This window comes from Punica granatum, chromosome 6 (genome assembly GCF_007655135.1).
Source record: "Punica granatum isolate Tunisia-2019 chromosome 6, ASM765513v2, whole genome shotgun sequence".
NCBI classification, from domain to species: Eukaryota; Viridiplantae; Streptophyta; class Magnoliopsida; order Myrtales; family Lythraceae; genus Punica; species Punica granatum.
The window spans coordinates 13,914,441-13,942,266 of record NC_045132.1 but is presented as its reverse complement, the minus strand read 5'-3'; the positions used below and the strand labels follow the sequence as shown (position 1 = coordinate 13,942,266).

The following is a 27,826-nucleotide window of genomic DNA, read 5'->3' as shown; positions in this document are numbered from 1 at the left end:
AGATTGTAAATAGTGCCGCCCGGAAAAGTTCAAAAGAAGTATCTGAACATACTAAGTACATTCACTCAATATTATAGAAATTAACAAGTGGTCTTATTTCAGAAAATTTGAAAGAACAAGCGAATGTAAAAACGACACGGAGAATTTAATAAGTGTCATAGGACAAGCGAATGTGAAACAAAGGTAAACCGATAGATAATCCTAGGCGGCAGGCTTCAATGAATTCCCGATGTCAATGACGAACCGGTATCTGACATCCGCCTTTTCGAGTCTCTTCAAGGCGGTGTTTACATAGTCCATCTTAACCAGTTCGATGTCCGCCGTGATGTTGTGCTTGGAGGCGAAATTTATCATCTCCTGAACCTCAGTCAGCCCACCCATTAAACTGCCACCGACAAGTTTGCGACCTGCAATTTATTGCATATTGTATTGTTAGCTCTATAATATAGCTGATTACAAATTCATGAAATTACAAATTCAAAGTGACAATAATTTGCGATAAGAGCGTAGGCATACCTTTGAGCAACGGGAAGGCCGGTAACTCGAGTGGCTTGTCTGGAATACCGACCAAAACTAGCTTGCCCTGCGTCTTCAGCAGAAGAAGCAAAGGCTGGAGAGGATGAACTACCGGGACTGCATCAATGATACCGTCCATTGTTGCTACTCTAGCCTGTATTCATAGTAAATGTAATTAGAAATCTTTACATACACAGTTTACAAAGGAGGGAAAAGAGAAATTGTGAATATATATATATATATATATATGATGATTGTAAATTATCAGGATGTCGTATCATTCATGTACCTGCATTTGTTCCTGGTCTTGACTAAGGAAGAAATCGTCGGCCCCGAGGCGCTCAACGGCCTCCTGCTTTTTAGCTGGGTCGACATCGATGACAGTCACCTTCATGCCCATGGCCTTGGCGAACTTGACGGCGATGTGGCCCAATCCACCGAGCCCAACCACAGCGATATGAAGCCCTGGCTTATTAAGTCCATAGTACTTCATTGGACTGTAGACGGTGGTCCCAGCACATAGGAGTGGAGCCACAGCATCGAGCGGCAGATTGTCAGGAATACCCACCACGAAGTGCTCATCCGCCACCATGATGTCGGAGTAGCCACCGTAGTTCATGGTGCCATCATGGTATATGCTATTGTAGGTAGGGATGAATTGAAGGCAGTAGTTTTCGAAATCATCCTTACAGCTATCGCAGGACCCGCATGACCCGACCAAGGTGCCAACACCAACCTTGTCACCAACCTTAAACTTGGTAACCTTGGAGCCCACTTCTGTCACCACTCCCACGATCTCATGCCTAGACGATATAGGAAGCATACATCATTGTTAGGATTCAATTGGTAGCTCACGGATTTAAAAAGATCGCTCATTGTCAACAGATCAGATGACATATATTTTCGTATACATACCCAGGCACCTGAGGATACATGGCGTCTCCCCATTCGTTTCTAATACTGTGAAGATCGGAGTGACATATCCCACAATACAGCACCTTGAAGGTAACATCCTTCTCTCCCGTTGCCCTGCAAAAATATAAACCATACAAATCAACCAAACAATCCTAACGCCAATAGGCCGCGCCCGCAATTTGAGATCAACATCAGATCTCTCTATATCGATCGGTATAAGTACACCAATGCGCGAAAAAAGTACCTCCGGGAGAAATTGAAAGGAGCGAGATGGCCGGAGGTGTCCTTGGCAGCATAGCCGAAGGCCTTGACGGGATGCTCATTCTCGGGTGACTTCGCCATTAGTGATCGGATGTTGTTACGAGTTCCGGGAAAGGAAGGAAAGAAGGAAGAAAGAACACTCGATATATCTGCTCGAGATTAAGAGAGAATGAACGTAGTGTACGTATACGTGCTTTGTTGCTTGATACGGTAATGCGTTGGAGAAGCGAAGGGAGGGGCCTATATATATATAGATATTGGATGGGATATTGTACAGTTGTCAATGTTTCGAATTAAGAAACAGCGGTTTAAGGAGTAAATCTGAGCCCGGATTTCTAGGACCAGCTAAGGCTGCCACGTTAGGCAAGCAGAAATCTCGACCGACCACATCTGTCGAAAAAGTCAAAGAGGTGGATAAACTTTCTAGAAATCCGACGAGGTTCCGACGAGGTTTTCGCCTGGCAATCTCATCCACTTTGCTAGCCAAAATTAATTAAATTAGATAGATGAATCTTATTTTATCCACTCTAGCACACGTGGCGGATTTTTATTGAATGATTGAATATATGTATATACGGTTATTGAAGATTGTGTAGCGAAATTTCCGTCATAACTAATACAACTAATTTGAGTCAAAGAAACTCAACTGAATAAAAAAATTAAAACGGTTGTGGTCGGCAGCACTGTGCTTCGTCAAACCAGAATCTTACTTAGGATGATGCTTAATTTTTACTCTAGGTTATTTCCTTTTTCAAGGTGTTGAACTAGTTGCATTTTTTATTTAAGTTTTAGCATCAAAATTAAATTGAATCAGAAAATATAGTTATAGTTATAAAAGAAAGAAATAAATTCAACATATAAGTAAAAAGTCCATATACAATATATTATCACCAAAAATATCATATCAATATGAAAATTGTGTTGGGAAATTTCCGTCATAACTGATACAACTAATTTGAATCAAAGAAACTCAATTGAATGAATGAAAAATTAGACAACGATCAGACTACAGTTGTGGTCGGCAGTAGAGTGCTTCGTCAAACCAGAATCTAACTTACGATAATGCTTAATTTTAAATATAGGTTATTTTTTCTTTTTTCAATGTTGAATTAACTGCATTTTTTTATTTAATTATTAGCAACAAATCAAAATTAAATTGAATTAGAAAACATAGTTATAGTTATAAAAGAAAGAAATAAATTCAACATGTAATAAAAAATCCAATAATATTTATGAATTTTTTGATAAGATATCGATATGTCATAATATTTCTGAAACTTTTCATAAGATTTTGATACAATAATAAGCATAAGAAAAAACGCTAATTATAATAATTTTTAATAAAAATGATGATTTCATTTTTTTCCTCTACCAAAAAACAACACTAAAGATATTTTATGATAAACTCTACAAAGAGGAAATTTTTTTTTTTGAATTTCTTATAAGACATTGTTAGTTACATAATATAATTAATAAATAACATTTTTGAATTTTTAAACTGAATGAATGATAAGATTTCGATGTAACAAGATATTTTGAAACTTTTGATAAGATTTTATTATCTGCATAATATTCGATAAGCTTGAACTTCATCGTATTTTGAGATAAAAGAATAATATCTAATCACATCAATATTAGAATAACTAAATATTAAGTTAAGATATTATATAAACATATTAAAAATGTATAATTCTTCGGACAATACATGGTTGCGCATGATCTTTTTCGAATTTTCATAAATAACTTATGAAAAATTATTTTTAAAATTTTAGAAGATATTTTATGATAAAATTTGAATAAATCAGATTTTATTTATTTATTTTCGGATGGAATACTTGCTAGTTACATAATATTTAATATTTTTTAGTGAATATTTTCTTGATAAGATATCGATGTAACATAATATTTTGAACTTTTAGAAAATTTTAGTATTTACGTAATATGTAATAATCTTGCAATTTTAGTTGAGATTAAAAATAATATTTGATCACATCAATATTAATATTAAAATAAGTATTATGTTGGATAGTAATAGACAGAGATAGCCATAGAGATACACTTCCAAGAATAGTATAGAATCAATTTGATACACTTCCCTACATAAATTGTATATCTATGGCTATCTCTGTCTATTAGATAGTTATTAAGAATTATGTTGCACAATATCCATCATAATTCAGACAAAAGATACAATAAGTAGGTCAATTAATTTGGTCAAAAAAGCTCACCTAACAAGCTAGAAACGATAAGATCACGGTGTGATGGCAAAAATGCTTTGTCAAACGTACGTGTGTCTGAGTCAGGTCCGACAATGCATTTATATATATTTTTTCTTTTTTTTCGATGTTGAACTTAGTGCTTTTTATTTAGTTATCAGCATCAAAATTAAATTAAATCAGAAAATATATAATTATACAGGAAATAAATAAATTCGCACATTTAAGGTAAAAAACCAATATACTATATATATATATATTATCACTGAAAATATCAATATACTATATATTTCATTTATTTAATTAGATTCCTATTTATATAATGATGATTATATTTATCATATTATTATTAAAAGTAAAAGTAAAATAAACAGCAATTTTAATTGTAATATTTTTCTAATAAAAGTGATTTTCTAAAAAAAGGGAATAGTTTTGTGATTTTCTGGTAAGATATTTATTAGTTATATAATGTATTTAATAAATTATGAAATTTTTTTAATTTTTTAATCTGAATGAATATTTTATGATACCATACCAACATAATAAAATATTTTTGAAACCTTTTAGAAGATTTTTTTATCTACATAATATTTAATGATCTTAAACTTCAGACTTCAGTAAAAAAAATCAAATCACATCAATATTAAATTATTAGAATAACTAAATATTAAGTTAAGATATTATATAAACATATTTTAAAAATAAATAACGTGATTTATTATAAATTTTCGAATAATCTTTAATAAAAATTACTTTTTAAATAAAATTTTTAAAGATTTCTAATGGTAAGATTTGAATAAAATGGAATATTTTTCTAATTTTCTAATGAAGTACTGTTAGTATTATAATATTTAATATTTAATAAATCACGAATTTTTCAATTTTTAAAGTTGAGTGAGTACTTTTTGATAAGATAATGATATATTAGAATATCGTGAAACTTATAAAAATATTTCATTATTTATGTCATATGTATTATCTTGAATTTTTTATTTAAGACAAAAAAATATCTAATCACATCGATATTAAATAATTGTAAATTATGTTTTATAACCGTTTAAAACACATATATAATATATAGAAAAATACAAAAAAAAATCACGCTCTATCCCGTATATCGTACGAACTTGATAACTAATTTGATTGGGATTGCAAATCCTTCAGCTCAATTATGGTGCTTTGCACAAACTAGTGACATTCGGCTCAACCGATGTGATACATCCACCTTGCCGACCTTCAGCTTCTTCACCACCACCGCCCACGTCCATCTATCACCTTTTGATCCTTCATGTCCGCCACAACCAAAGCAAGTCCACTCGGCCTTGTGCAATCGAACAATAATAATGCATCACCAGAACCATAACCCTATCTCTTCCAAGTACATCAATATTTCAATTATCTCATATCGGTTTACCGGGTCACGCGTCGTGATCTAGCTAGCTCGCTCTAAGGGGTTCGGGGAATATATATACCCGTAAATATTAATATCGCAAGCAACTCGGCCTCGCGCGCTATGTTTTGTCCTCGCTCATCATTGTCAATACCTTCAACACCACCTCCTGCTAATAGGGCAGTGCATCACTAATATAATATCAGATCGATTATTCAAAGTAAAAAAACCTGATGTTGGATAGATCAAGAACGATATATTTATATATATGTGTGTGTGTGTGTCTATAATCATTTTCCTACATCTCCTCCAATCAACTCTTATTTGAAAAATGCGACGATACAAGATCAAAATGAATCAATTGCAAAATAGAACCATGCAATCCATTTTTTTCTTTTACAAATATAATAATGTAAATGCCGAGCAAATTGAAATTTATGAACACAATTTGCAACTTATTATTCTAGACTAGATATATCTTCATATGCTAGTGAGACATCCCCTGGTTCCAAAATTCTTGCATGTCATACATTTGGCGGCATATTATAAACGCGTGGCAAAACTATTTCTGGGAATTAGTGAAAGGATAGACCCAGCCATGCATGCGCGCTTGTCAAACAAGAACAAGATTAGCTTTTCCGGTTGGGACCCTCTTGGGATGCATTGGCTGGAGAGCCTAGTATGTTACTTCTTGAATTTGAATTCTGTTTTTACTTTTTAATAAAAAATTACGAGGGGCATTATTCTCAAAATTTTTAAAAATTAAGTATTAAAAATTATTTTTCCTTTCAACAAATACACTTCATCGAGTTCCAATTTGTGTTGTCTTACGGCGTTGGATTCTTCTTTAATGTTTCTCTAAATTTTCGGCTTGGTACATATGCTTAGACGGCGAGACTGGAGGCAGTCCCAGAAATTAACTTTTCTTTTTCCTTTGTACTCCTTAATATTCGGAATCTTAATTGATTTAGACCATTCTAATTCAACTTGAATCGACCCAGTATGTGGTAAACCTATCCCAGCGTGTATTGTGCCCCATATAGAATGACATTTGACTTAGGCTCCGTTAGTTTGAAGGAAAATAATGCTGCGTTTGGTTTTATAGTAGGATTTTAAAATCAGATTTTGATTTTGAAAAAGAATAGTATAAATGGGATCCACCCTTTAACTTTATATGAATTATTTTGTTTTGTTGTGGAAAAAAGTGATATAAATGGGGCCTACTCTTTGAATTTGTATGATTTATTTTATTTTGTTATGGGTAAAATTAAATTAGAATTGTATTCTAAAATTTTATCGACAAACCAAACAAGCCTTAAGTTATCGAGGAAAACAAACTCTGTGAAAAATAAATTCTCAAAAAGTAATCTATTTTCCTTCGGGATATTAAAAATAAAGCTAGAAAAGGAAGAGAGATGAATGAAAAGTATAAGGTGAAGGGAGAACGAGAGGTATTTGATAAATTAAATATTTAAAAATTAAGTATTTTATTAGTTAAAAGAAAAAAATGTATAGGAAAATGGAATAAATGAATAAGTATGAAAAAAAATTTGTGAGAAATAAAGAGTATCGATAAGTGAAGAATGACTTATTTTATTAAGTCAAAATTTTTTATTTATTTCATTAAGTGATTTTTTATTTAATAAATAAGCAGTTTATATCTTTATCTCTCATTTTTTTCTCTTTTTTATAACTAACTTGTAAATAATTTTTAAATACTTATTTAAGTAAGTTGAAACAAACACACCAAGTGTGAAAAATAAATTTTGGAGCCGTTTGGTTTTAGGGTCGGTTTTAAAAATTTTAATTTTAACTTTAACTCTACTCACTACACAATAAAAATCAACAATATAATTATTACTTTTTTCATTTTCTTCAATTTTTTTAATAATTCAATTCAATTTTTAATTCATTACTTTTTGACACTTTTTTTTATAATTCAACAACACAATCATTACAATCTAATTAAAATTAAAATTTAACTTTACTTAATTCTAAAATTAAACGCACAATATTATAAAGCTTTGCCATGTATATCCGGTCAAACAAAATGCTTTTCCTCTTGATCAATGACTTTTCTATTATAAACATAGAAAAATGAGACATTCGTTTTATCTGTAGTACACGTTTTCGGAAACAAACGGACGATCACATTTTGACACGTGGCATGAAACATGTAAAATGTTCATTGTGCCAGCTAATTGACTACTGGAATCATTTACAATAAGTTGCAAGATACGTTCATAAATATGAAATGACCCTGCATTGTGGATATGTTTAAGGCTTAAAGCACATCTCCAAACGCAAACCAACGAGAACACATTTCCAGGCACTACAGAAAATCCAGGGATATCGTGAAGAGTCGAGAAGATGAATATGCCCATCCGATCATATCGAATCAAGAATCAATAACTAACGTGTGTGCATCAACAGGAACATGCCCATCAATGGTGGTCAAAAGATTTCAAAGAGGACCCTATAATTTGTCAACATAAATTATTCCAAATTTATAGAACTAAAATCCATGCAAGGGGATCAAAATTGCCTAATGCGCTAATTAATGTATGTCAAAGGTGCAGTTACATTCAGAACATGCATGTCATTCTACTGCTAAACAAGTAATTAGCTTCAAAAATCAAAGTCCAGTTGAGAAAATTAAACTCGATAAAGATTTACGTACTCGCGGTCAAAAGGAGCTCTTTTTTTTTTTTTTTAATCTTCAGGGCGGGATTAATACATCAGTAGAAGATAATAAGCTCTGAAGATTGGGAAGTCTAAAACTAATTCCCAATGCGATCCATATACCTTTTGTCCCCAAAAAATCACAAAAGTATAATAGCTAATTGCACTATCATATTAGAACGCTACAGCACATACTGATTGTATCCAAGCAGATAATGTAAAATTTTAGTGATTCCCAATATCTTTTAAATCTTCCAATGTATTTAATTTTAGGATAAGTAAAGTTGAGTTTTGATTTTAATTGGATTGTAATAATTATATTGTTGAATTATGAGAAAAATGTGAAAAAGTAATGAATAGTTGAGAGAAAATAATGATTGTATTGTTGAATTATGGAAAAAAATAATCAATAGTTGAGAGAATTTTATATTAAAAATTGAATTGAATGGTTAAAAAAATTTTAAAAAGGGAAAGTATTAATTGTGTTGTTGATTTTTATTGCGTAGTGAGTAGAGTTAAAGTTAGAATTAAAATTTTAATAGTGAATTTGGTTTCAGAGTTAAAGTAACTTTGATTTTGATGGTGGAAAAAAACAAATGAAATAGGATTATTGACTTAGGAAACGTGTGTTTTTGTTGTGTAGTGTGTTGAGTTAAAGTTAAAGTTAAAATTTTTAACTTGAAAAATGTGTGTTTTTATTGTGTAGTGTGTTGAGTTAAAGTTAAAGTTAAAATTTTTGTGATTTTAACTGAAAAAATAAACATGCCTTAAAAATTTGATTGCAAAACCAAATATGATCTTAAATTTTATATGTAAGATTTTAAACTCCCAATACTCGTTCTTGCATAAACCACATGTGCGCACGAATACATAATACATTATGATATCATGTAAAATTTCATAATCTTTATAAATGATATTACAGCAGCTATATTGTTGCTCCTCCATAGGGTTTTAATTGTGATACTAGAAATTTAACCGTGTATAGAATAGGCCTAACCTGCACGTATGACGCTCCTACTATAATATTTTTTCGGGAAAATGACACTTGAGGTCCTATATGTTTGTCAATTTTTGACATCGAGTCCTAAATGTTTAAGTTTGGAAAAACAAGTCCTAAAAGGTTTGAAAAAGTGACACTTTTGGTCTTTTCCGTTACTCCCGTTAACGGAATTCAGCAAGGCAAACGGAATGCCACGTGGCGCTTCATGAGTGGTCACGAGTGGATTCAGGTCCAGATGTCGGGGGCAGAATCGGGTCGGGTTCGGGCTGGGTGTCTCCTTCTTCACCCGACTCCATCCCCTGCAACCGCCGCCCCTGCAACAATGGCATCAGGGCCTTCCTTCTTCAAGCCTTTCCTCACACCACCCTTCGTCTTCTTGGGCAAGCGAGGAACATTCTATGGACTTGCAGGAGGTTGCTCTGGACCTGCTCATCAGCCCTGTCCACATTCTCCAGGAATACAACACACAAGTTTTCTGCTGAGGTCCCCTGCAATTATGTCCTCTGAAGTCTTCCCTGAAGTGAGCGACCATTTGGCTTATTTGCCTTATAGCCTCCTGCTGCCTTCCGACCTTCTCCCTGAGAGCTTTGAAAATAGCCTTGAAATCATCACTGAAGAATTGCTCGGAAATGTCAGGAACAGAGATTGAGTTGGTAGCTTTTCCAATTTCTGAACGTCTTCCATAATTTTGTCAAGAAACTTTCCTTCCTACTAGAATTGGGAGCAATTTTTTGTTCATGGTTTCCAGAAAACCCTAAGATTGCAGATCGATTGTTTGTTCATAGTTTTGAGAAAACCCTAAGATTGCGGTGAGGAACGATGAAGAGCTGAGCAAGCTCTTGGGCTCTATGACCATCGCCAATAGAATGGGATAGGATAAAATCTCACTAGAACGAGGTTCAGTTAGAGGAGTCTTTCCAGCACAGGGGCGGCGCTAGGGTTTCGAGTGCAGGGGCGGCGCATGGGGAAGGAGTCGGGTGAAAAAGGAGACATTCGGACCCGAACCCGACCCGATTCTACCCCCAACTACCCGAACCAACTCTTGACCACTCAGGAAGCGCCACGTGGCATTCCGTTTGCTTTGCTGGAATTCCGTTAACAGGAGTAACAGAAAGGACCAAAAGTGTCACTTTTCTAAATCTTTTAGGACTTGTTTTTCCAAACTGAAACATTTATGACTCGATGTCAAAAATTGACAAACATATAGGACTTCAAGTGTCATTCTCCCATATTTTTTCCAATATCGTCATGGATATGCATCAATTTAGGAGAGGAAGGAAAAAAAAATTAAGGATAACTAGGAGTTTCATGTCTAATGCCTCTTCTCCGAATCATTGGTATTGAATATTTTACTTAAAAAAAAATGCAAAGTAGTCAAAGCCTGATAACTGGAAGCTACAAAACAGGAAAAACTAGAAAAGTAGGTAATTTCGTTCCAGACTTTCGCAAATTACATTAATTTTATTCCTGACTTTTTGGTTCAATTAATTTCATCCATGACTTTATACTTTTGCATTAATTTCGTCCATAACGTTTCGGTTATATCAATTTTGTCATCAACTTTGTACGATTAAATCAATTTAGTCCCTGACTTTGCGCAGTTACATCAATTAGTGCTATAGTTACATCAATTTGGTCCTTGTGTGGAGTGATTGCATCGATCAGGTCCCAATGCGAAATCAATTTAGTCCTCTGCCACATTAATTTGATCATGTCGTTAAATATGGTCCCCAACAGTGTTGAATGGTACAAATTGTTATATCAATTTGGTCATCGTGCTATATCAAATTAGTCATCGCGCTATTTTAAGGTCGTTATCCTCATCCTCGTCATTGTTACGAGGCTCTTCATCAAACAGAGGAGAGGGATCGAGAAACGCAGCGTCCTTGACCCATTGGATGATCTTCTCGACTTCATCCTCCTCATCGTTAGGGTTCGAGCAGCTAGAGTCTCGATCTCGGCCGTCACAAGCGACGATGTCCCTGAGGGAACCGGATTCGTGGAAGCCACATAAGGAGAAGATGATGAGGACGAGGAAGGATGAAGGGAACTCCTGAGAGTAGCGAATCGTGTAGAGAGATCATTGCTTAGGACGGCCTTAAGCTCATTGTCAACTTGAGGCGGAGGAGGTGAGGGTTTTGGTCGCGAGAGGGATGGAGCGGGGGGAAGAGATTTGAGAGCTTGGAAGTGACGAGAGAGATCGGGATCGAGGGAATGAGAAGCAGAGCGGGCAACGTGGGAGTTGAGGAAAAGCTTTAAAAGGACATCGTCATGCGCGCCCTGCAGAAGCTGCTTCTCTTCGTCCATACCTGAAGGTGGATTTCCGAGGGTCGAAGGGAGAGGTAATTGAGCAAGTCCTGAAACTCCATCTCCGAAAGGTGAATAAGGGGGCATGAGTGGTTGGGATGAGGGAAGGGTTTCTCTTCTTTCTGGAGAAAAATGGGACGGAGTGGGGGGCTGAAAAGCAACCGAGGTTCACAAGGGCAGAATGGAGAGAAGCTGAGTGAGAAATGGAAGCTTGCACAAGGAGAGGAAGAGGAAGACGGAGGAGAGGAAATTAGTTTTCAGTGGGACTATGGGGCGAAAGAGAAAGAGAGATAGAGAGAGAGAGAAGACACACAAAAAGAGAGAGAAGGCAGAAGAAGAAGATAATAATTTGGGGTTACATCAATTTGCCTAGTTGTTATATCTATTCAGTCCCTAAACAAATTAACAGAATAGTAACGCCGTCTATCTCGTAATCACTCGGACTAGATTGATGTGATCGGGGATCGATCTGATGTAACGTCAAAATTCAGGAACTTGTGTTGCGAAAGTTAGGGACTAAATTGATGTAATTGTGCAAAGTTATGGACTAAATTGATGTAACCGTGTAAAGTCAGTGACTAAATTGATGTAACTAAAAAGTCAGGGATGAAATTGATGCGAAAGTACAAAGTAAGAGATGAAATTAATACAATCGCAAAATTAGAGATAAAATTGATGCAACTTACAAAAATTGCAGGATGAAATTGCCTATTTATCCAAAAGAAAATCATTGGGAGGATGTTTCTGTTTCTCGCTACGTGCCATGCATTAGTTATTTACTATCTGAGACACCTTCAGGTTGTTGCACGATCCATTTTCCGTGATGGGTGTCATCGGTCCAAGTCAGACCAAAAGCTCTTGAGCAAATAATAGCTTCTGTGATAATTGAGAGAGCGGCTATTGTATCGTTCTTTTCAGCTTTGCAGGACGCTGTTCACAAATTCATCAGCGCTATTTCCATTAAACGGTGAGTCAATGTTGAAAAGAAAAGATTTGTTTTATTCAATATTATCCAACGTATTTTAATTGTTATGGTTACGCTTCTTTGTTATTGGCTAACTTTCGGCAATCCATTGATTGGGTTTAGGTTTCCTAACAAATTTCTTGGCCCAACCTGTTTAATCCAATTGGGCTGGGTTTTGGGCTTAAGCCCATTCAGTCAAACTGTCTAGCCCAATTGGACTGGTCTGACCGGTTCGGTCAAAGTTTTGAACAGTTTGACCAGTTCCAAAATTCAGCCCGGTTTTTGGTCATCTTTGACCGGTTCAGTTCAGTTTTTGACCGATTCAGTCAGAATCTGACCTGTTCAGTTCATTTTCTTAAACCGATTCAAGCCCATTCGGTCCGATTCATGGCCAATTAAATTCAGTTCGGATTAATTAACTCCAATTTTGCCTGATTTTGGGTGCTCCAGGCTCGATTTTGGCATTTTAGATATAATCTTAACTGATTTTTTTGTTTGAAAATAAATAAAGGCATTTTTCTGGAATGTTTAATATTCTGAATAGGTTAATTAAAGCAACATCTCGCCAAAGTGAGCTCTCTTGTGTAGATTAATCTATTTGGAATATAAGATGCTTATATGTATAGAATTTCATGTAGGTAGTGATCGGCACAAAGGAAAGTTATTATTTGGTTGGATTTCATAAATGCCTGTGGTAATAAATACGAGACTGTCATAAGATTTTCTATGTGCAGTTGGCCCAAAGGAAAACTTATTGTTTGACAAGACTGATTGTTTGTGTTTGATTACTGCACTATGAGTACCACTTACAAGTTGATAATTCATGTCCAAAGACGGAATGCCGACGTTGTGCTAGGTATCTTGTAATAGGACTTGCCATTATTTATTTATTTATTTATTTTTGGTTTTATTGATTGAGTGAGCTGATTTTATTTTTGCTCCATTATTTTTTGTTCAGTTGATACTTATTTACCTCCATTAATGCTACATTTAATTTAATTCACGTGCTAAATGGCACAAATTTCAAGATTTGGAATAAGAACATTTTGATAGTCCTTGGTTGCATAGATCTGAACTTGGCATTTTGGACGGAACAACTTATTGCTCTAACAACTGCAAGTCCCCCAAGGACAAAAGGGACTTTTAGTGGTTAGATTGTTCCAATTGCTTGAGTTTAATGATCATAAATGGTGCAATTCTAGAAAATTTCAATGGGCATTTTGTCTGATGAGGGTAATACCAAATTGTTCCTTACTGCTATTGAGAACCGTTTTGAGAGAAACGAAAATGCTGAGATGAGTATGCTTTAGCAGATCTTATCACAATAAGGTACAAGGGAAATGGTAACATAAGGGAGTACATGATACAAATGTTTAATCTTGCTTCAAAACTAAAGGCCCTTAAGGTAAAGTTGTCTGATGACTTGCTCGTGCATTTGATTTTTGGTATGTCTTCTTGTACAATTTAGTTAGTTGAAGGATAATGAGCTAATTACTTCATTATGTGCAAGAAAAGGAAAGGTTAAAGCAAGAAAAGATGAAAAAGTGCTCACTTGGCCTTAACTTCTGTAGACTAGGGCAAGAAAAAAAATAAGGCTAAGAAAGCTGTGAGTGTTTCACTGATACAGAAAGAGAAAAAGGAACAAGATAAGGATTCGCCATGTTTCTTTTGGAAAGCTAGTGGACACATAAAGAATTAATGTATCAAGTATCACGCCGAGCGTGCTAAGAACGGTACACTTCTCATTATGGTTCATTATGGGGTTAATTTATCTTCTATACCTAGACACACTTGGAGGATAGATTCAGGTGTAACTATTCACATAAGTGAATCCAGATAACTCGTGTTGCGGATCAAGAGCAACACTCTCTTCGTGGACTAGGCTTGCTAGCTGAACAGACCCAAAATTCTCCCCCTGAAATGGGTTGCCATTGGACTCGGCTGCATTGAATGGTTGAGCAGGGTCATCCGAGAATGGGAAAATATTTTCATAAGAATAGACATCTTGAGGGAAAATATTTCCCGTGTTTATAAGTTGTATACTCGCGCACCCTGTTTTGCCATGAGGATACTCGACGAAGATACATTTACGAGCTCTTTCATCAAACTTATCTTTGACACTTGGCCTATTATGAGCATAGCACAAGCAACCGAATACCTGCAAGTGTGAATACGATGGAGGTTTATTGAACAATACCTCATATGGGCTTTTCCCATGTAGAACTGGACTGTAAATCAAATTAATGAGATGCACCGCAACACCTACACATTCTCCCCAAAAATATTTAGGCAATGAGGCCTGAAATAATAGGTGTACACGCGATGTTTAGAACGTGCCGGTGTTTTCGCTCCATATTTGATGGATTATTCCATGCTCATGAAAGAAACCTTGCATTTCTTTGGACGAGAATTCCATGCCATTGTCATGGCTTATTATATGAACCGGCTGATTAAATTGAGTTTGGATCAAATTGCAAAAACCAATCAAACACCTTTGAGTCTCTGATTTTTCCCGCATCAAATATAGCCACATGCCATGACTATAGTCATCGACTATGGTTAGAAAATAACGGGCACTTAAAATAGATTTGTGCTTGTGAGGACCCCAAATGTCAACATGAACCAATTGAAAAATTATGTCTGCTTTATTTATACATAGAGGAAAGCTAGAGCGAGTTTGCTTCACTCGATGACAAATGTCACAAACTCACTCTATTGGACTTTTCAAGCAGCAAACTAATACCCTCAAATTTCACTCGTTGTGATGGGTGTCCAATATGTCGGTGCCACAGCTCATCCTCATTCTCGTTGACTGCCTTGAAGGAAGTAACCGGAGCAACCACCCATCGCAAGTAGTAGACCCCTCCCATTCCGGACGGAGTTCACCCACTTCAATCGTCTTCCTCTTGGCACGGTCGGTATCGAACACGAGTTCGAGAGAAATATTACTTGACAATTCAAATCCCTTGATAATTGTGCTACGGATATGAGATTGCAATCAAAATCAAGCACCAATAGAACGTTAGATAGAATGAATTTGCCATCAATGTTAACTCTGCCAACTTTAGTTGCTTGAGCTAGCCCTCCATTTGCAATGTAAACCAGAGATTTTCCGGTGATAGAAGATGCAAAGATAAAATAATCAATCTGCCCAGACATTGTCTCGATGCTCTCAAATCTATGATCCAATCGTGCCCTAAACTAATGAACACAAAATCGTTATCAATATTTGGCTCTGGTTCACGATTGGAATAAGCAAACACTGGAGCTGTTGCATGGTATTCCCGGATGAATGAGGCTGTGGAGTAGGCCGATTCGCCTGACTTGCGACATGGGCTTGCTAGCCCGGATACTTCACAGGCTGCCAATTGGAACAACCTAAGCCAGATTGTTTATGTTGGCCCCTGCTGCCACTGCTGCTCGGGTCCGACTTCTTCCACTTCGATTTTGACCGCCAATTGCCCTGATGCTGCTCCTGATTGCTCGGTCAGCCATATAATTTCTAGCATGTACTCCTCCAACGGCTGACCTTTCCGCGATAATCATAGGATGGACGATTTCCTCCGCCGTGCTACAAATTGGTGGATTGAGCAGAAATCGGTTCCTTTGGCCACGAACGCAGCTGGGTCGAAACCTGCCTCATGGACACGAGACGCCACCTTCTGCCACTCTTCATGAGCGACCATCTGAAATGCTTTATTAAGGGATGACATGGCCTTCTTGCTCAGTATGGTGGATCGTATAATGTTGAATTCCGATCCAAGTCCCATGAGGAATTGATAGGCCTTCTCGTTGCCTCTCTGTTTGGCATTCTCCGCGGCAGCAGCACAGGTACACATCGGTGACCACCGAGATAGTTTTCGAGCTCGTCCCACAATCCTTTAAGTTTTGAGTAATAATCCGCAAGGAGTCGCCCTTCCTGCTTCAAGAGAGAGATTTCAGACTTTATCTGATAGATTTGAGCATCATTACCTTGGGACAGTATCTTTCCCACAGGTCCTCCTACATCAGCCTCGCCTCTTTTGCACCGGCAACGCTGGCTTGAAGCCCGTTGTGAGTGTGTTGAACACCCAGGTGATAAAGCATGGAGTCGCAAACCTTCCTCCGCGAGAAGATCGAATCAGTTTTGGTTGGCCTAACCAAAGTACCATCAATGAATCCCCATTTGTTCTTGGCCGAAAGCGCGGTCTCCATCGACCGTGAATAGGTGAGACAGTTACTGCCATTTAAAAGATAGGTGGTCAGATGATTTCCCGGACTATCCGACAAGGCCAAATAGTAGGCGGTTGAAGCAGACAGTAAATCGAAAGTGACGCTTTGGCCATTGGGTGTTGGAGTGTTGTCTGATAAAACATCAGAGGGTGAAGGTGTATTTGGGGTTTGGTCGGCCATATATGGTTGGAATAGCTTGGACCGATTAGCAGAAACACTAAGGCTCTGATACCATCTAAAAAAAGGAATTGAGCCCAAAAAGACATCTTGTATTACATCTATGAATACATAAATAGGTCCCAGGCACATAGCCATAGAAGAGAAAGATCGAGTACAATAGGAAGGATAATCTAATCTACCAAAAATACATATGTGCAAATTAATGCTATTCCTAATATACAAGATACATATGATTCCTAATAGACTAGAACTTCGCCCAAATCTTCTAAGAATTCCTAATATTCAGCAGTAGTTCCTTTGGAAGTATCTCAGTTTCCTGAATATCAGTGCAGTAGATAAAGGAAAGATTATCAACTGCAAAATATGGTCTTAAACGAAAGATTTCCGAAGAATGCAAAACTAACTATTTCAAGGAAATAATTGCTACCGATATAGGCAAAACAACCACAGTAGGTGTCTCCACGGAGGGGGATAAGCTTAGAACTAGAACATGCCATGTGAGAAAACATTAAAATTGTGCATGTCCATGACTAACTGTGCATCATTTAAATCTACAACTCATAGGATTTATAGACAATGTAAACAGCATAGGGTCCAATATCCGATCTACTATAATTTCCAGCGTAAAACTTTTACATTCTGAGTAATCATGGCAACGCAAAGCTAACATTCCATTTAGATTCACGGTTAAAGTTACAAAACTTTAACTTTGATTTTGATTGAGAAAAATGACAAAAATAAATATTATCGTTGTGGGGCCCACCATCCCTTATCTTCTCGTGACTTTCAGTCTCCCAGGCAGAAACATAATAGGCCCCCCTCCCAACCTTCTTCTTCCACCCCCCTCTTCTTCCTCCTCTACTCGACATCGTTCAAGACTTTCATTGCAAATCTGTTGGTTCTACCCCACATTGCTTGTCCTCTGTGAACGCGTGAAGCCGCTACCCCTACCTCTGAAGCATTCGGTTGCCAGTGTATCTGAGAGCAAGCGGACGAATTTTGCCAGGCCCCAACCAGTTCTTACTCTTCTTAAGAGGCGCCTGAACTCACTTGCCACTTCCAAATCGACGTTAAAGGTAATTTATGCGACCAATGTCATGTTACATTTTCTTTGCATTGTTTAATTGCTGGTTGGGGAAAGAAATTGTGCCTTGCGTTACTGTGGGTCGAAGAAATGTTCGCTTTTTGGTGGATTTCCGTTGGATTGTGTTCTGTATAGCAGTTGATTGGTGAATTTGTTGGACCAATTTCATGTTATTACGAACGGTTGCATCGTTGAATTGTTGGTTCAGGAAAGAATTGAAGCTTGCCCTTACTGTTGGTTGAAGATACATGCGATTTTTGTATATTTTTATGTTGGTTTGCGTTCTATATAGTTGTTGCTGGAATTGTTGCTGCCATCTGCTTTGAATGACATGAGACTGATTTGTTCATCGTGACTCTGTGTTACTTACCGTCATTGTTGCCCTGTCCTGTACCCCTGTTGATCTGTGTTGCACTTGTTCGATGAAATGTCTGTGAGGATGAAATAGCATTATAACTCAATAAACGTGTTCTTGAAAATTTGGTTGATACTATGCGCAAAACACATTGCTTGTTTGAACTGAGCATGTTGTTTGATGAAATGTTGTTCGATGAAAATGTGCTTCATGTTGGTCAGCGTCATGCATCCGTTCGTAATGTTATTGAATGGTGTTTTTTGGAGCTGAAGAACAAATTTGCCATACTACGGTCAATGCCAAATTACGGCTAGTTTGCTAATGACAAATTACTCTTGCACGCTTCGTGTTGCACAATTTCATTCGGCTTAATAATTATCACGACAGATTATTCGAAAAGTATGGAAATGCATGGTAATATTATGATGAATTCCAAAATCCTCCTCATCTAATTGGAGATCGGGTTGATGTAAACATGAGAAGCAGGGAAATGGATGCATTACGTAACTGTATTACAAATGCAATATGATAAGCGGAAACAAGAGGAAATTGGTAATATTCGGATGAATGAATGGTCTAGATAATTGATTATAATGAGATTGTATATTTGAATAAGATATGGAGCCCATCAATTTGACTTTGAGAAAGTGTGTTTTGTTGTGTAGTGTTGAGTTAAAGTTAAAAGTTAAAATTTTATAACTTTAACCGTGAATCCAAACGGAGAATAATGGCTTGTTTAGTTTGCAAATATGATTTTAAAATCACAACTTTAACATAATTCTACCCACAACAAAACAAAATAACTCATACAAAGTCAAAGAGTAAGCCCCAATTTATATCACTTTTTTCCACAACAAAACAAAATAACTCATACAAAATCAAAGGGTGAGCCCCATTTATACAACTTTTTTTCCAAAATCAAAATCTGATTTTAAAATCCTAGTTTGAAACCAAACGCAGCATAAAAGTCTAAGACTGCATAGCGCTACTAACCTTCAGGGTTATGCCAACCATTTCCCAAAAATGATTATTGTGAGAACATCAAAGTACGGGGTGTCTCTTTCCAAAGGTTAAAAGTACAGGGGTACCTTTGCAATTTACCTTAAAATTTTCAATTAAACAGTTACTCCTTCGCCGGTTCGCGCCAACAGAAGCTCACTTTTAAAAAGCCCCCACCGCATTGAGTCATAGGAAACTCATTCTCAAAGCCCAGTCTTTCGGAGAGTTCATTGAAAAATTCCCGAAATCTGCATCAGAGACTAAAAGGAATCGCGAGATCGAGAAGATGAGCGATCTTCTGATTCACCAACAACAACCCCAGATGGATCTCAATGCCCATGAAGAAGAATACCGCCAAGAACTAGAACAAGAAGGATGCCGACAAGCAGAGTTGGCCTGCCCCGAGCCCGAGCCCGAGCCTGTCTCCCTTGTCCCACCACCGCAGATTTGCCGCAACTGCTTCTACGCCTCCACAATGACGAAGCCCCACCGCCGCCATGCTGCTCACTCCGGCTCCACCACAAGAAGAAGACTGTCTTCCTCAAACCCCATCGTAGCCACATCGGGCAGTGAAAATACGAGCGCTGCAGCTCCTTTCGTGCCGTTGCCGCCCAAAACACAACAGCAGATCGAGCAAGACGATCTTGAATTCACCCTCCGTGGATTCTCCAAGATTACCCTCCCTGAAAATCACCGTTGCAGCGGAGTCTGGAACATCACCTCCGGTTCACCCGAGAAATCATCTTCATCAGTGCCTTTCTTCTCGAAGGCTGCCACTCCTCCACCGGCTCTGCAACACCAGAACCAACATGGGTTCTCGCCCTCGAAGCCTGCATCTCCACTGCCCCCTCTGCCTCCTCCGCTTCGTAGGACTTCGTCGGACCCAACCCCTGCAATCAACTACAGCAATGTGGAAGAAAGTCCTAATTCCAGGGTTCGTCGTTAATTCTTGAATGCCTCCGTCTCTCTATCCTATATTTTTCTTTTAAGTCTTAAATATCGTCGACTCCCTTTGGGTTCTGCAGAGGATCTCTATGATGATCATATATACTTATCCTTCATGTGATTGATCTTTTTTTAAAACGTAAGATACAATCTTTGAAGTAAATCACGTAATTCTTGGGTTTTCTGCTGTTGAGAAAGCATAGTTCTGTTTTGAGCGATTGTTCTTGGCTGGTTTCAAAAGATTGTTCTCGGTCGGTTCCAAGATACTTTCAAGCTAAATCACGTAATTCTTGGGTTTTCTTGTCAATTGATTCTCGAACTCCCGTTGTGATGTTCTTGGCGAGCTTTTCGGTTTATTGTTCTCAAAAGATTGTTCTCGGTCGGTTCCAAGATACTCAAGCTCCTTCCGCACTAAAATTTGTTGTCAATTATTCTCGAACTCCCGTTGTGATAATAAATCGAGCTTTTCGGTTTAGTTGCTTGTGGGGACTGAAATTGCCAAATGTTAATGAATTTAGAGGTTGAAAAGGATGAGGCATCAGCTGAAAGAAATGAGCAGGTGGTGGCATCAAGTACTCCGTGAAGAAGAAGAAGAGGAAGATGAAGTCCCCGGTGAACAGAACAACAATGCGACTGAAAAGGTGACATTCTCATTGTTTCGTAGACTGGGTTCAGCGAACAAAAAGATTATATTTGTTTTTTCTGTACATCTGATCCATGGGCAAACAATGAACAAATTTCTCCTAAGTTCGATTGAGAAAATGGACCGTTGTTGTCGCAGGACAGAGCTGAAGCAGAGAATGATCAGGAATCTGTGAGTGTGGAGGAGCTGGGGGATTGCCTGTCCATTCACTTCAACTGTCCCTGCGGCAAAGGCTATCAGATTCTTCTCTCGGGCAGGAACTGCTACTACAAACTCATCTAGAACAACATCTTCCAAACTCGGACCTGTTAGCTGATAGTTCTAGCCATTTTATGGTAGCAACTGAACCTCTTGTTCTGCAAATCTGATCTCCAATGTGGAATACGTTTCTTTTTCATTTCCTGTAATGCAAAGTGGAGCATGTGCATGTAGTAATTCGAGAATCACTGTAACTCGGAGGCCTGAACTGTACTGTTGGCAATTATCGTCATGAACTGTAACTCTTTGAAGATTTTTGTTGTTCATCCCGTGAGTGATAATCTTCTCTAGGGCTCCTGTTTCTCATGATCCTTTTGTTCAACTTTTGCCAATTCTTCACAATGAGCACTGATGAAGAATTTCGAGAAGCACTGTTAAAGAATTTTTCGTGCATATAGAGCAGGATATCCATTAGATTGTTCTCAGCTTTCAGAATCAGTGGAACTCGCAATTCCCTTCATGACGAGGTTGAGAGCGTTTAGCATCTTGTAAATGGAACTCGAACAAGGATGCGCCTTATCCGCAACATAAAAGCAGTTTGTCTTGCCGCTGATCGTAATCCAACTACACCCAGGTTCTTTCTTCAAGCCCTTTAGCCTCATCATCTTCCTCACTCCCGCCACAAAATCCCACCTGCTTGAGGTAGCATGCAGGTTCGATACTGAGATGTAGTTCGAGGGGTTTCCTGGTTCTAACTCGATAAGATAACTGTAACCCAATTCTCGCATCTGATCATTCCCATGAATTGTAGAAGCATTTACAAGAGCCCCCCATACACTTGGTCCAGCTTCAACTCTCATATCATTAATAAAACTTAGTGCACGGTCAAGCTGATTGGACCGACCTAGCATGTCAACAACACAAGCACAGATCTCGACTGTGGGTTCAATTTTATAATCATTCACTGCTTTCTCATATATAGTAAGACCCCTGGCGAATAATCCTGACCTTACACAAGCAGAGAGAACCCCTACTATAGTAATCTTATCAGGTTTGATCCCAAGTAGAAGCATTTGATTATACAGAGCTATGGCTTCCTCCCCTTTCCCGTGAATTCCATACCCAGAGATCATCGAACTCCATGAAATTGCATCCCTGGAAGCAGCACTCTCAAATATCCGTCTAGCATATGATAAGCTACCACACTTACAATACGCATCAATCAATGCATTACACAAGGAACCCAAGACCTCATCACCAATTTGCCTTCTGATCAAGAACCCGTGAATCTGTTTTGCTGCTACTAGACCAGCAAACATGCTGCAAGCAGGGAGAACACTAACAATAGACACTCTATTGGGCTCTATCCTGTCTATTAGCTGCATATGGCGGAAAAGCTCAAAAGCTTCTTCAGGCTTGCTATTTTGCACGTAACCATTTATCATCGCTGTCCAAGCATACACATTCTTGCACTCCATTCGGTCAAAAACAAGCCTGCCTGAATCGAGTCTTTCATTCTTTGAATACATATCAATCAAGCAACAACCCAAGTGAGCATCAACGCCACATATTGCGTCCAAATTATTCCTCAGTATGTAACCATGGAGCTCCCTCCCGTAATCAAATTTCTGAGCATCGCCGCCACACAAAGGCAGAATGCTTGAAACAGTGTAGGCATCGGGCTTCACACCTTCGCTCCTCATAGACTTCATAACATCCCATAGTGCTTCACCCGAACCACAACCGCTCAAACCCGCAAAGCTGGTTATCAGCACATTCCAAGAACTAACATTTCTCTCAGGCATTCCGTCAAACAAATTCTTGGCACTCCCGAACTCCCCGCACTTGCAGTACATCGACATCAAAGAGTTAGTGAGAACAGTGTCCAACACAAACCCAACTCTGACGCTCTTGGAATGGACTAATGTACCACAGGACAAGTCCCGGCTCTCGCCGGCGGCTTTCGACACTGAAGCAAGAGTATAATCATCTGGCAGCACACCGCCCCGGCACATTTCGCGAAACAGAGCGAAAGCCTCGCGGTACGAATGGTTCTTCACAAACCCATTAATGAGGGAGTTCCAGGAACAGACGTCCTTGTCAGGAACGGAGTCAAAGACGAGTTTTGAGTGGGATGGGAGTTTGCAGGCAGAGTAAGCAGAGATGAGCTTTGTGGCGAGGTGGGGAGCTCGGGAGAGGAGGCCGGCGGTGAGAGCGAGGGAGTGGGATTGCTGGGTCAGCCGGGAGGAATGCGTGGCGGATGAGAGGTGAAGGAGATGGAGAAGGGTGCCAGTAATGGAAGAAGCTGAAGAGGAGGAAGTGGCGTATGGACGAACCCGAGGGGTCAAGTTCGCCACTTTGGGACGACAGACGAGGTTCATGAGCTGCAGTCAACTGGGATTTCCATGAATCCTCGGATTAAGAAAGAAAGAAAGAAAGAAAGAAGAAAGAAGGGAGTACGGCGATCTTGTGGTTTGTGTGAAAATCATTGGTGACGGAGCCGGCGACCCCCCTCCGGCCACCACCCAACCAAAGCCCGTCTCCATTTAATTTTTTTAGTTTCCTAAAGAATTGTAACATTTTTAGTACATGACCTTTTCCACTTAAACTAGTAGTCTTAAGTGGGGTAAAAATGGGTGGGTACGAACCGATTTTTTCAAAATATTTCGGTTCAGATTAGTTCAGATTGATTTTTTTTAGAACAAAAGAACCACCGTAAAATCATTTGGGAGTATAAAAACCACCCCGCCCATAGTTTCGATTTTTTCGGGGACCGAAAGTGAAAATTATGAAACCAATTGAAAAAATTTCAAACATAGAACGGGATCGCAAAAAAAGGATTGACGTTTTTCTTCTTTTTTTTCATACAAGTTAATTAAGATGTATAATAACATTACAACATAATTAATCCTCAAAAAATTGAACAATCTATCAATAATTTTAGTTGAAATATATATAAACATATATATATATATATATGAATTTTCGTGTGGGCTCAGGTGCCACCGAGTTTTTCGATCGGCCCTCGGTACTTTTGGATGGATTTTTAATGCCCTTAAAAATCACCCATAAAGTCTTTTAGGTTTTTCGGTTCAATTTTTACTGTTATGGTATGTTCGATTTTTTCGGGTTTTCAGGATTTTCCTTACACCCTTATCTAACATTGCACAGACTTTATTGCGGTGTTTATTTTATATAGATATTATTGTACTTTAAAATTTTATAAGAAAAAAATTGAAATAATAATTTCCTCGGAAAATATCTAATATATAAATATATTGTGAAAATTCGAGAAATATTAATTAATTATGAAAATATGAAAAAAAATCTAGATATATATTAATGTATAAGTGATGCAAAGGGTGGACCATTTCGGAGCTGAAAGTTACGAGCAGAAACTCCTCATCTATCGAATGGAGAGTTATGTAAGCTCTCATTTGAGGAGTCTAAATGACACAATACATATAGATTGTTAACTTAATAGATTTGTCATCGTGGTAGTTGATGGTGCCAATTCACATAGATTAACCAAGTGAGACTCGAAGGATTTTTTTTAATAAAATTATTCTAAAAATGCTTATAAATAAAAACAGAGAAAAAGAAAATCATGATGGAGGAATAGGAGGGGGCTATCGGTGGGGCTCATCGTCGGCAAACACTCACAAGGGCATTGGCGTGCTCGCGGCCCTTGCTACTTGAATAAAAAGTAATAATAATAAATCATGAAGGTAGAAGGAAAGGGGGCATCGCGGTGGGAGCCTTGTTACCAGCCACCATTGCCTCAATCAGGGTCATTAATGACCTCACTAACAGCCGACGACCCCATAAGAGCAGTAGTGGCTTTTGGCGAGGACCCCACTGCTTGAACCTAAGAAAAAAATAATCACGAAGGAAAGGAGAGAGGGGTTGGCGATGAGGGTCTTGTCGATGGCTACCTCTCTCTCCCTTATTAGGGTCGTCAATGATCTCGAAGGTCTCCGATGATCCCATAGAAGGAGTGATGGCCTATAGCAAGGCCGCCACTCAAATTAAAAAAAAATGTAAATCATGAAGAGATAAGGTGGAAGGGGTTTGGCAGCGATGGCAGGCCTCATTGACAGCCACCGCCTTGATCCCCTCAATCCAATATTCAACCATGCAATATGGCTTGGCAATTACACCCAGCATGTTATTCATCAATCGAATGGGGACTATTATTCTAGTGATATAAATCTCATAAGATTTTATGCCCATAAATACTACAATCGAGCCAGATCATAACGTATAATATTTTCATACATGATAGCGCCACAATGAGCGAATTAGCCTGTTGGGTAATTATAGAGGAGAGACTCGTGAGAAATCATCTTGATAAATTATTATAGAATCAATTCTATTAAGTCACTTTTTTGGATCCACTCGATGCGGGATTAGAAATCTTTTGAAGCCACTTGAGCGATTTTGGTATGATTACCCGTTTCATGTGTTGCCAGAGGTTTACAGAGCTCCAGTGATTAGCTGCACAAAGTCCAAGCGCCCCGATAAAAAAAAAGATACTTTTATGCACTTATTAAAAAAAAGCTAAATTGTAGCCCACCAAAAGAAAAAAGCTAAATTGTATCAACTTGTCTATTAATTCACTTTTTTTGGTATTATATGTTGAAATTAAAATTTCAACTCTTTATTTTGTGTTACCAAACTCACTCTAATTTAAAGAATTACTTTTTCTTTTTCAGCTAAGGTCTATTTTTACCATATTTGTAACAGTACCTATGAACTTTTATGTAATTTACAAATCAGCCCCATTTTCATTTTTGGGACACAAACAGAGAGAGAGAGGACATGGTGACAGCGTGAGAAGAGCGGTGGTGGCCCCCGACATCCGCTACCACCACTCTAATCAGAGTCTCCATTGTAATACAGCTTTCCTCGCTATTGATGTTAATTGATTGGTTTTATCAAGCTTTTAGGTTCTCGCCATATGCTCTTTAAAACTTACTTTATTTGTCTATTAAGTCACTTTTTTGTACTTCATCAGAAAAGCTAATTGTATTAAGTATTGATATTAAAATTTCAGCACTTTATTTGTGTTATCAAATATACTTTAATTAAAAAAATTATTTTTTTTCAGCTGAGACTATTTTTACCCTATTTGCAGCAGTACACAAACTTTTATGTAATTTACAAATCAATCCCTTTTGTATTTTTGGGACACAAGCAGGAGAGAGAGAGAAAGAGAGGACATAGCGACAACGTGAGGAGGGCGGTAGTGGGCTCCAAAGTTGGCCGTCACCACTCTAATCAGGGTTTCCATTGTAATCCAACTTTTCTCGTTTCTAAAATTGATTGATTGGTTTTATTAAGCTTTGAGCTCTTGCCATATGGCCCTTAAAACTTATTTTATTTGTATATTGTCACTTTTTTTACTTATTTCAATAAAATTTCAGCACTTTATTTGTGTTATCAAACACACTCCATTAAAAAATTATTATTATTATTATTTTCAATTAAGGGCTATTTTTACCATATTTGCAGCAGTACCCATTAACTTTTATATAATTTAAAAATTAGTCCCATTTGCATTTTTGGGACACAAACAAGAGAGAGAGTAGACATGGCAACAAAGGGACGGGGCGGTGGTGGTCCCCAACGCTGGCCACCACTGCTCTAATCCAAGTTTATCAATGTAATACAATTTTCCTCGTTACTGATATTGATTGATTGGTTTTATTGAGCTTTAAATTCTTGCCATATGATTCTTAAAACTTATTTTATTGGTCTATTAAGTCACTTTTTTGTACTTATCAAAAAAGCTAAATTGTATTAAGCGCTTAAATTATATTTGTGTTATCAAACACGCTCTAATTAAAAAAAATACTTTTTTCTAGCTCAGGCTATTTTTATAATATTTGCAGCGATACCCATAAGCTTTTATCTAATTTATAAATCAGTTCCATTTGCGTTTTTGGGACACAAGCAGGAAAGAGAGAGAGAGGGGACATGACGACAGTGTGAGGAGGGCGACGGTGGTCCTCGAAACCAGCTGCCACCACTCTAATCATGGTATCCACTATCCATTGTAATACACACTATAATACAACTTTCATCGTTACTGATACTGATTGATTGGTTTTATTAAACTTTGAGTTCTTGCATCTGGTTCTTAAAATTTTTTTTTTGTCTATTAACTCACATAGCACTTTATTTGTGTTATCAAACATACTCTAATTAAAAATTTTCTGTTTTTTTACATGAAGGCAATTTTTACCATATTTGCAACAGTACCCATCAACTTTTATGTAATTTACAAATCAGGCCCCATTTGCATTTTTAGAACACAAGCAAGAGAGAGAGAAAGAGAGGACATGGCGACAACGTGAGGAGGACGGTAGTGGCCACCGATGCCGGCCGCCATCGCTCTAAACCTTACTTTAAATTCTTGTTACATGATCCTTAAACCTTATTTTATTTGTCTGTTAAGTCACTTTTTTGTACTTTATCAAAAAAGCTAGGCTAAGTAGAACAAGTTGGGAGTCCCAACTTTGAAAGAGAGGAATTATATTCAACGCTGAATTAAAATTTAGCATTTTATTTGTGATATGGAACGCGATCTAATTTAAAAAATATTTTTTTTCAATTGAGGACTTTTTTTAATATTTGCAGTGGTACCCATCAACTTTATGTAATCTGCAAATCAATCCCATTTGCATTTTTTAGACACAAGCAAGAGAGAGAGGGAGAGGGAGAGAGAGAGAGAGGGGGGAGAGGGGGAGAGAGAGCGAGAGAGGGAGAGAGAGGGGGAGGGGGAGGGGCTGAAGGGGGAGGGGGGGCAGAGAGAGAGATATGGGGGGGGGGGGGAGAGAGGTGGCCTCAATGCCAGCCGCCACCGCTCTAATCAAGATCTCCACTGTAATACTACTTTGCTCGTTGCTAATATTGACTGATTGATTTTATTAAGATTTTGAGTTGTTGCCTTG

At 37.8% G+C, this 27,826-nt stretch overlaps 3 protein-coding genes across 4 annotated transcripts; 1 reads left to right on the top strand and 2 right to left on the bottom strand.

Moving 5' to 3' along the window:
- Positions 1–26: 26 nt before the first annotated feature.
- On the bottom strand, positions 27–1,928 carry LOC116210573 (8-hydroxygeraniol dehydrogenase-like). Its single transcript, XM_031544479.1, has 5 exons — positions 1,676–1,928; positions 1,432–1,545; positions 806–1,319; positions 517–670; positions 27–407 (listed from the first exon to the last, which is right to left on the bottom strand). Exons 1-5 carry the CDS (start codon positions 1,771–1,773, stop codon positions 202–204), a joined length of 1,086 nt encoding a protein of 361 aa, XP_031400339.1. The 5' UTR covers positions 1,774–1,928; the 3' UTR covers positions 27–201.
- A 15,206-nt stretch (positions 1,929–17,134) lies between these two features.
- LOC116210574 lies at positions 17,135–20,987 on the top strand. 2 transcript variants are annotated; one of them, XM_031544481.1, is made up of 4 exons: positions 17,135–17,722; positions 19,342–20,018; positions 20,548–20,670; positions 20,811–20,987. In XM_031544481.1, the coding sequence occupies exons 2-4, from the start codon at positions 19,371–19,373 to the stop codon at positions 20,952–20,954; spliced, it is 915 nt and encodes a 304-aa protein (XP_031400341.1). In that variant the 5' UTR covers positions 17,135–17,722; positions 19,342–19,370; the 3' UTR covers positions 20,955–20,987. The 2 variants fall into 2 exon arrangements, with proteins under 2 accessions (XP_031400341.1, XP_031400340.1); XM_031544480.1 differs by having other exon boundaries at positions 19,209–20,018.
- On the bottom strand, positions 20,645–23,438 carry LOC116210571 (pentatricopeptide repeat-containing protein DOT4, chloroplastic-like). Its single transcript, XM_031544477.1, has one exon. The coding sequence runs from the start codon at positions 23,249–23,251 to the stop codon at positions 21,353–21,355; it is 1,899 nt and encodes a 632-aa protein (XP_031400337.1). The 5' UTR covers positions 23,252–23,438; the 3' UTR covers positions 20,645–21,352.
- Positions 23,439–27,826: the final 4,388 nt, after the last annotated feature.

Coding starts and splice junctions, on each gene's coding strand:
- LOC116210571 (XM_031544477.1), bottom strand. CDS start 23,251: ATGAACCTCGTCTGTCGTCCCAAAGTGGCGAACTTGACCCCTCGGGTT.
- LOC116210573 (XM_031544479.1), bottom strand. CDS start 1,773: ATGGCGAAGTCACCCGAGAATGAGCATCCCGTCAAGGCCTTCGGCTAT. Junction 671..805: donor AAGACCAGGAACAAATGCAG/GTACATGAATGA, acceptor CTATGAATACAG/GCTAGAGTAGCAACAATGGA. Junction 408..516: donor GGCCTTCCCGTTGCTCAAAG/GTATGCCTACGC, acceptor AATAAATTGCAG/GTCGCAAACTTGTCGGTGGC.
- LOC116210574 (XM_031544481.1), top strand. CDS start 19,371: ATGAGCGATCTTCTGATTCACCAACAACAACCCCAGATGGATCTCAAT. Junction 20,019..20,547: donor AAGAAAGTCCTAATTCCAGG/GTTCGTCGTTAA, acceptor TAATGAATTTAG/AGGTTGAAAAGGATGAGGCA. Junction 20,671..20,810: donor ACAACAATGCGACTGAAAAG/GTGACATTCTCA, acceptor TTGTTGTCGCAG/GACAGAGCTGAAGCAGAGAA.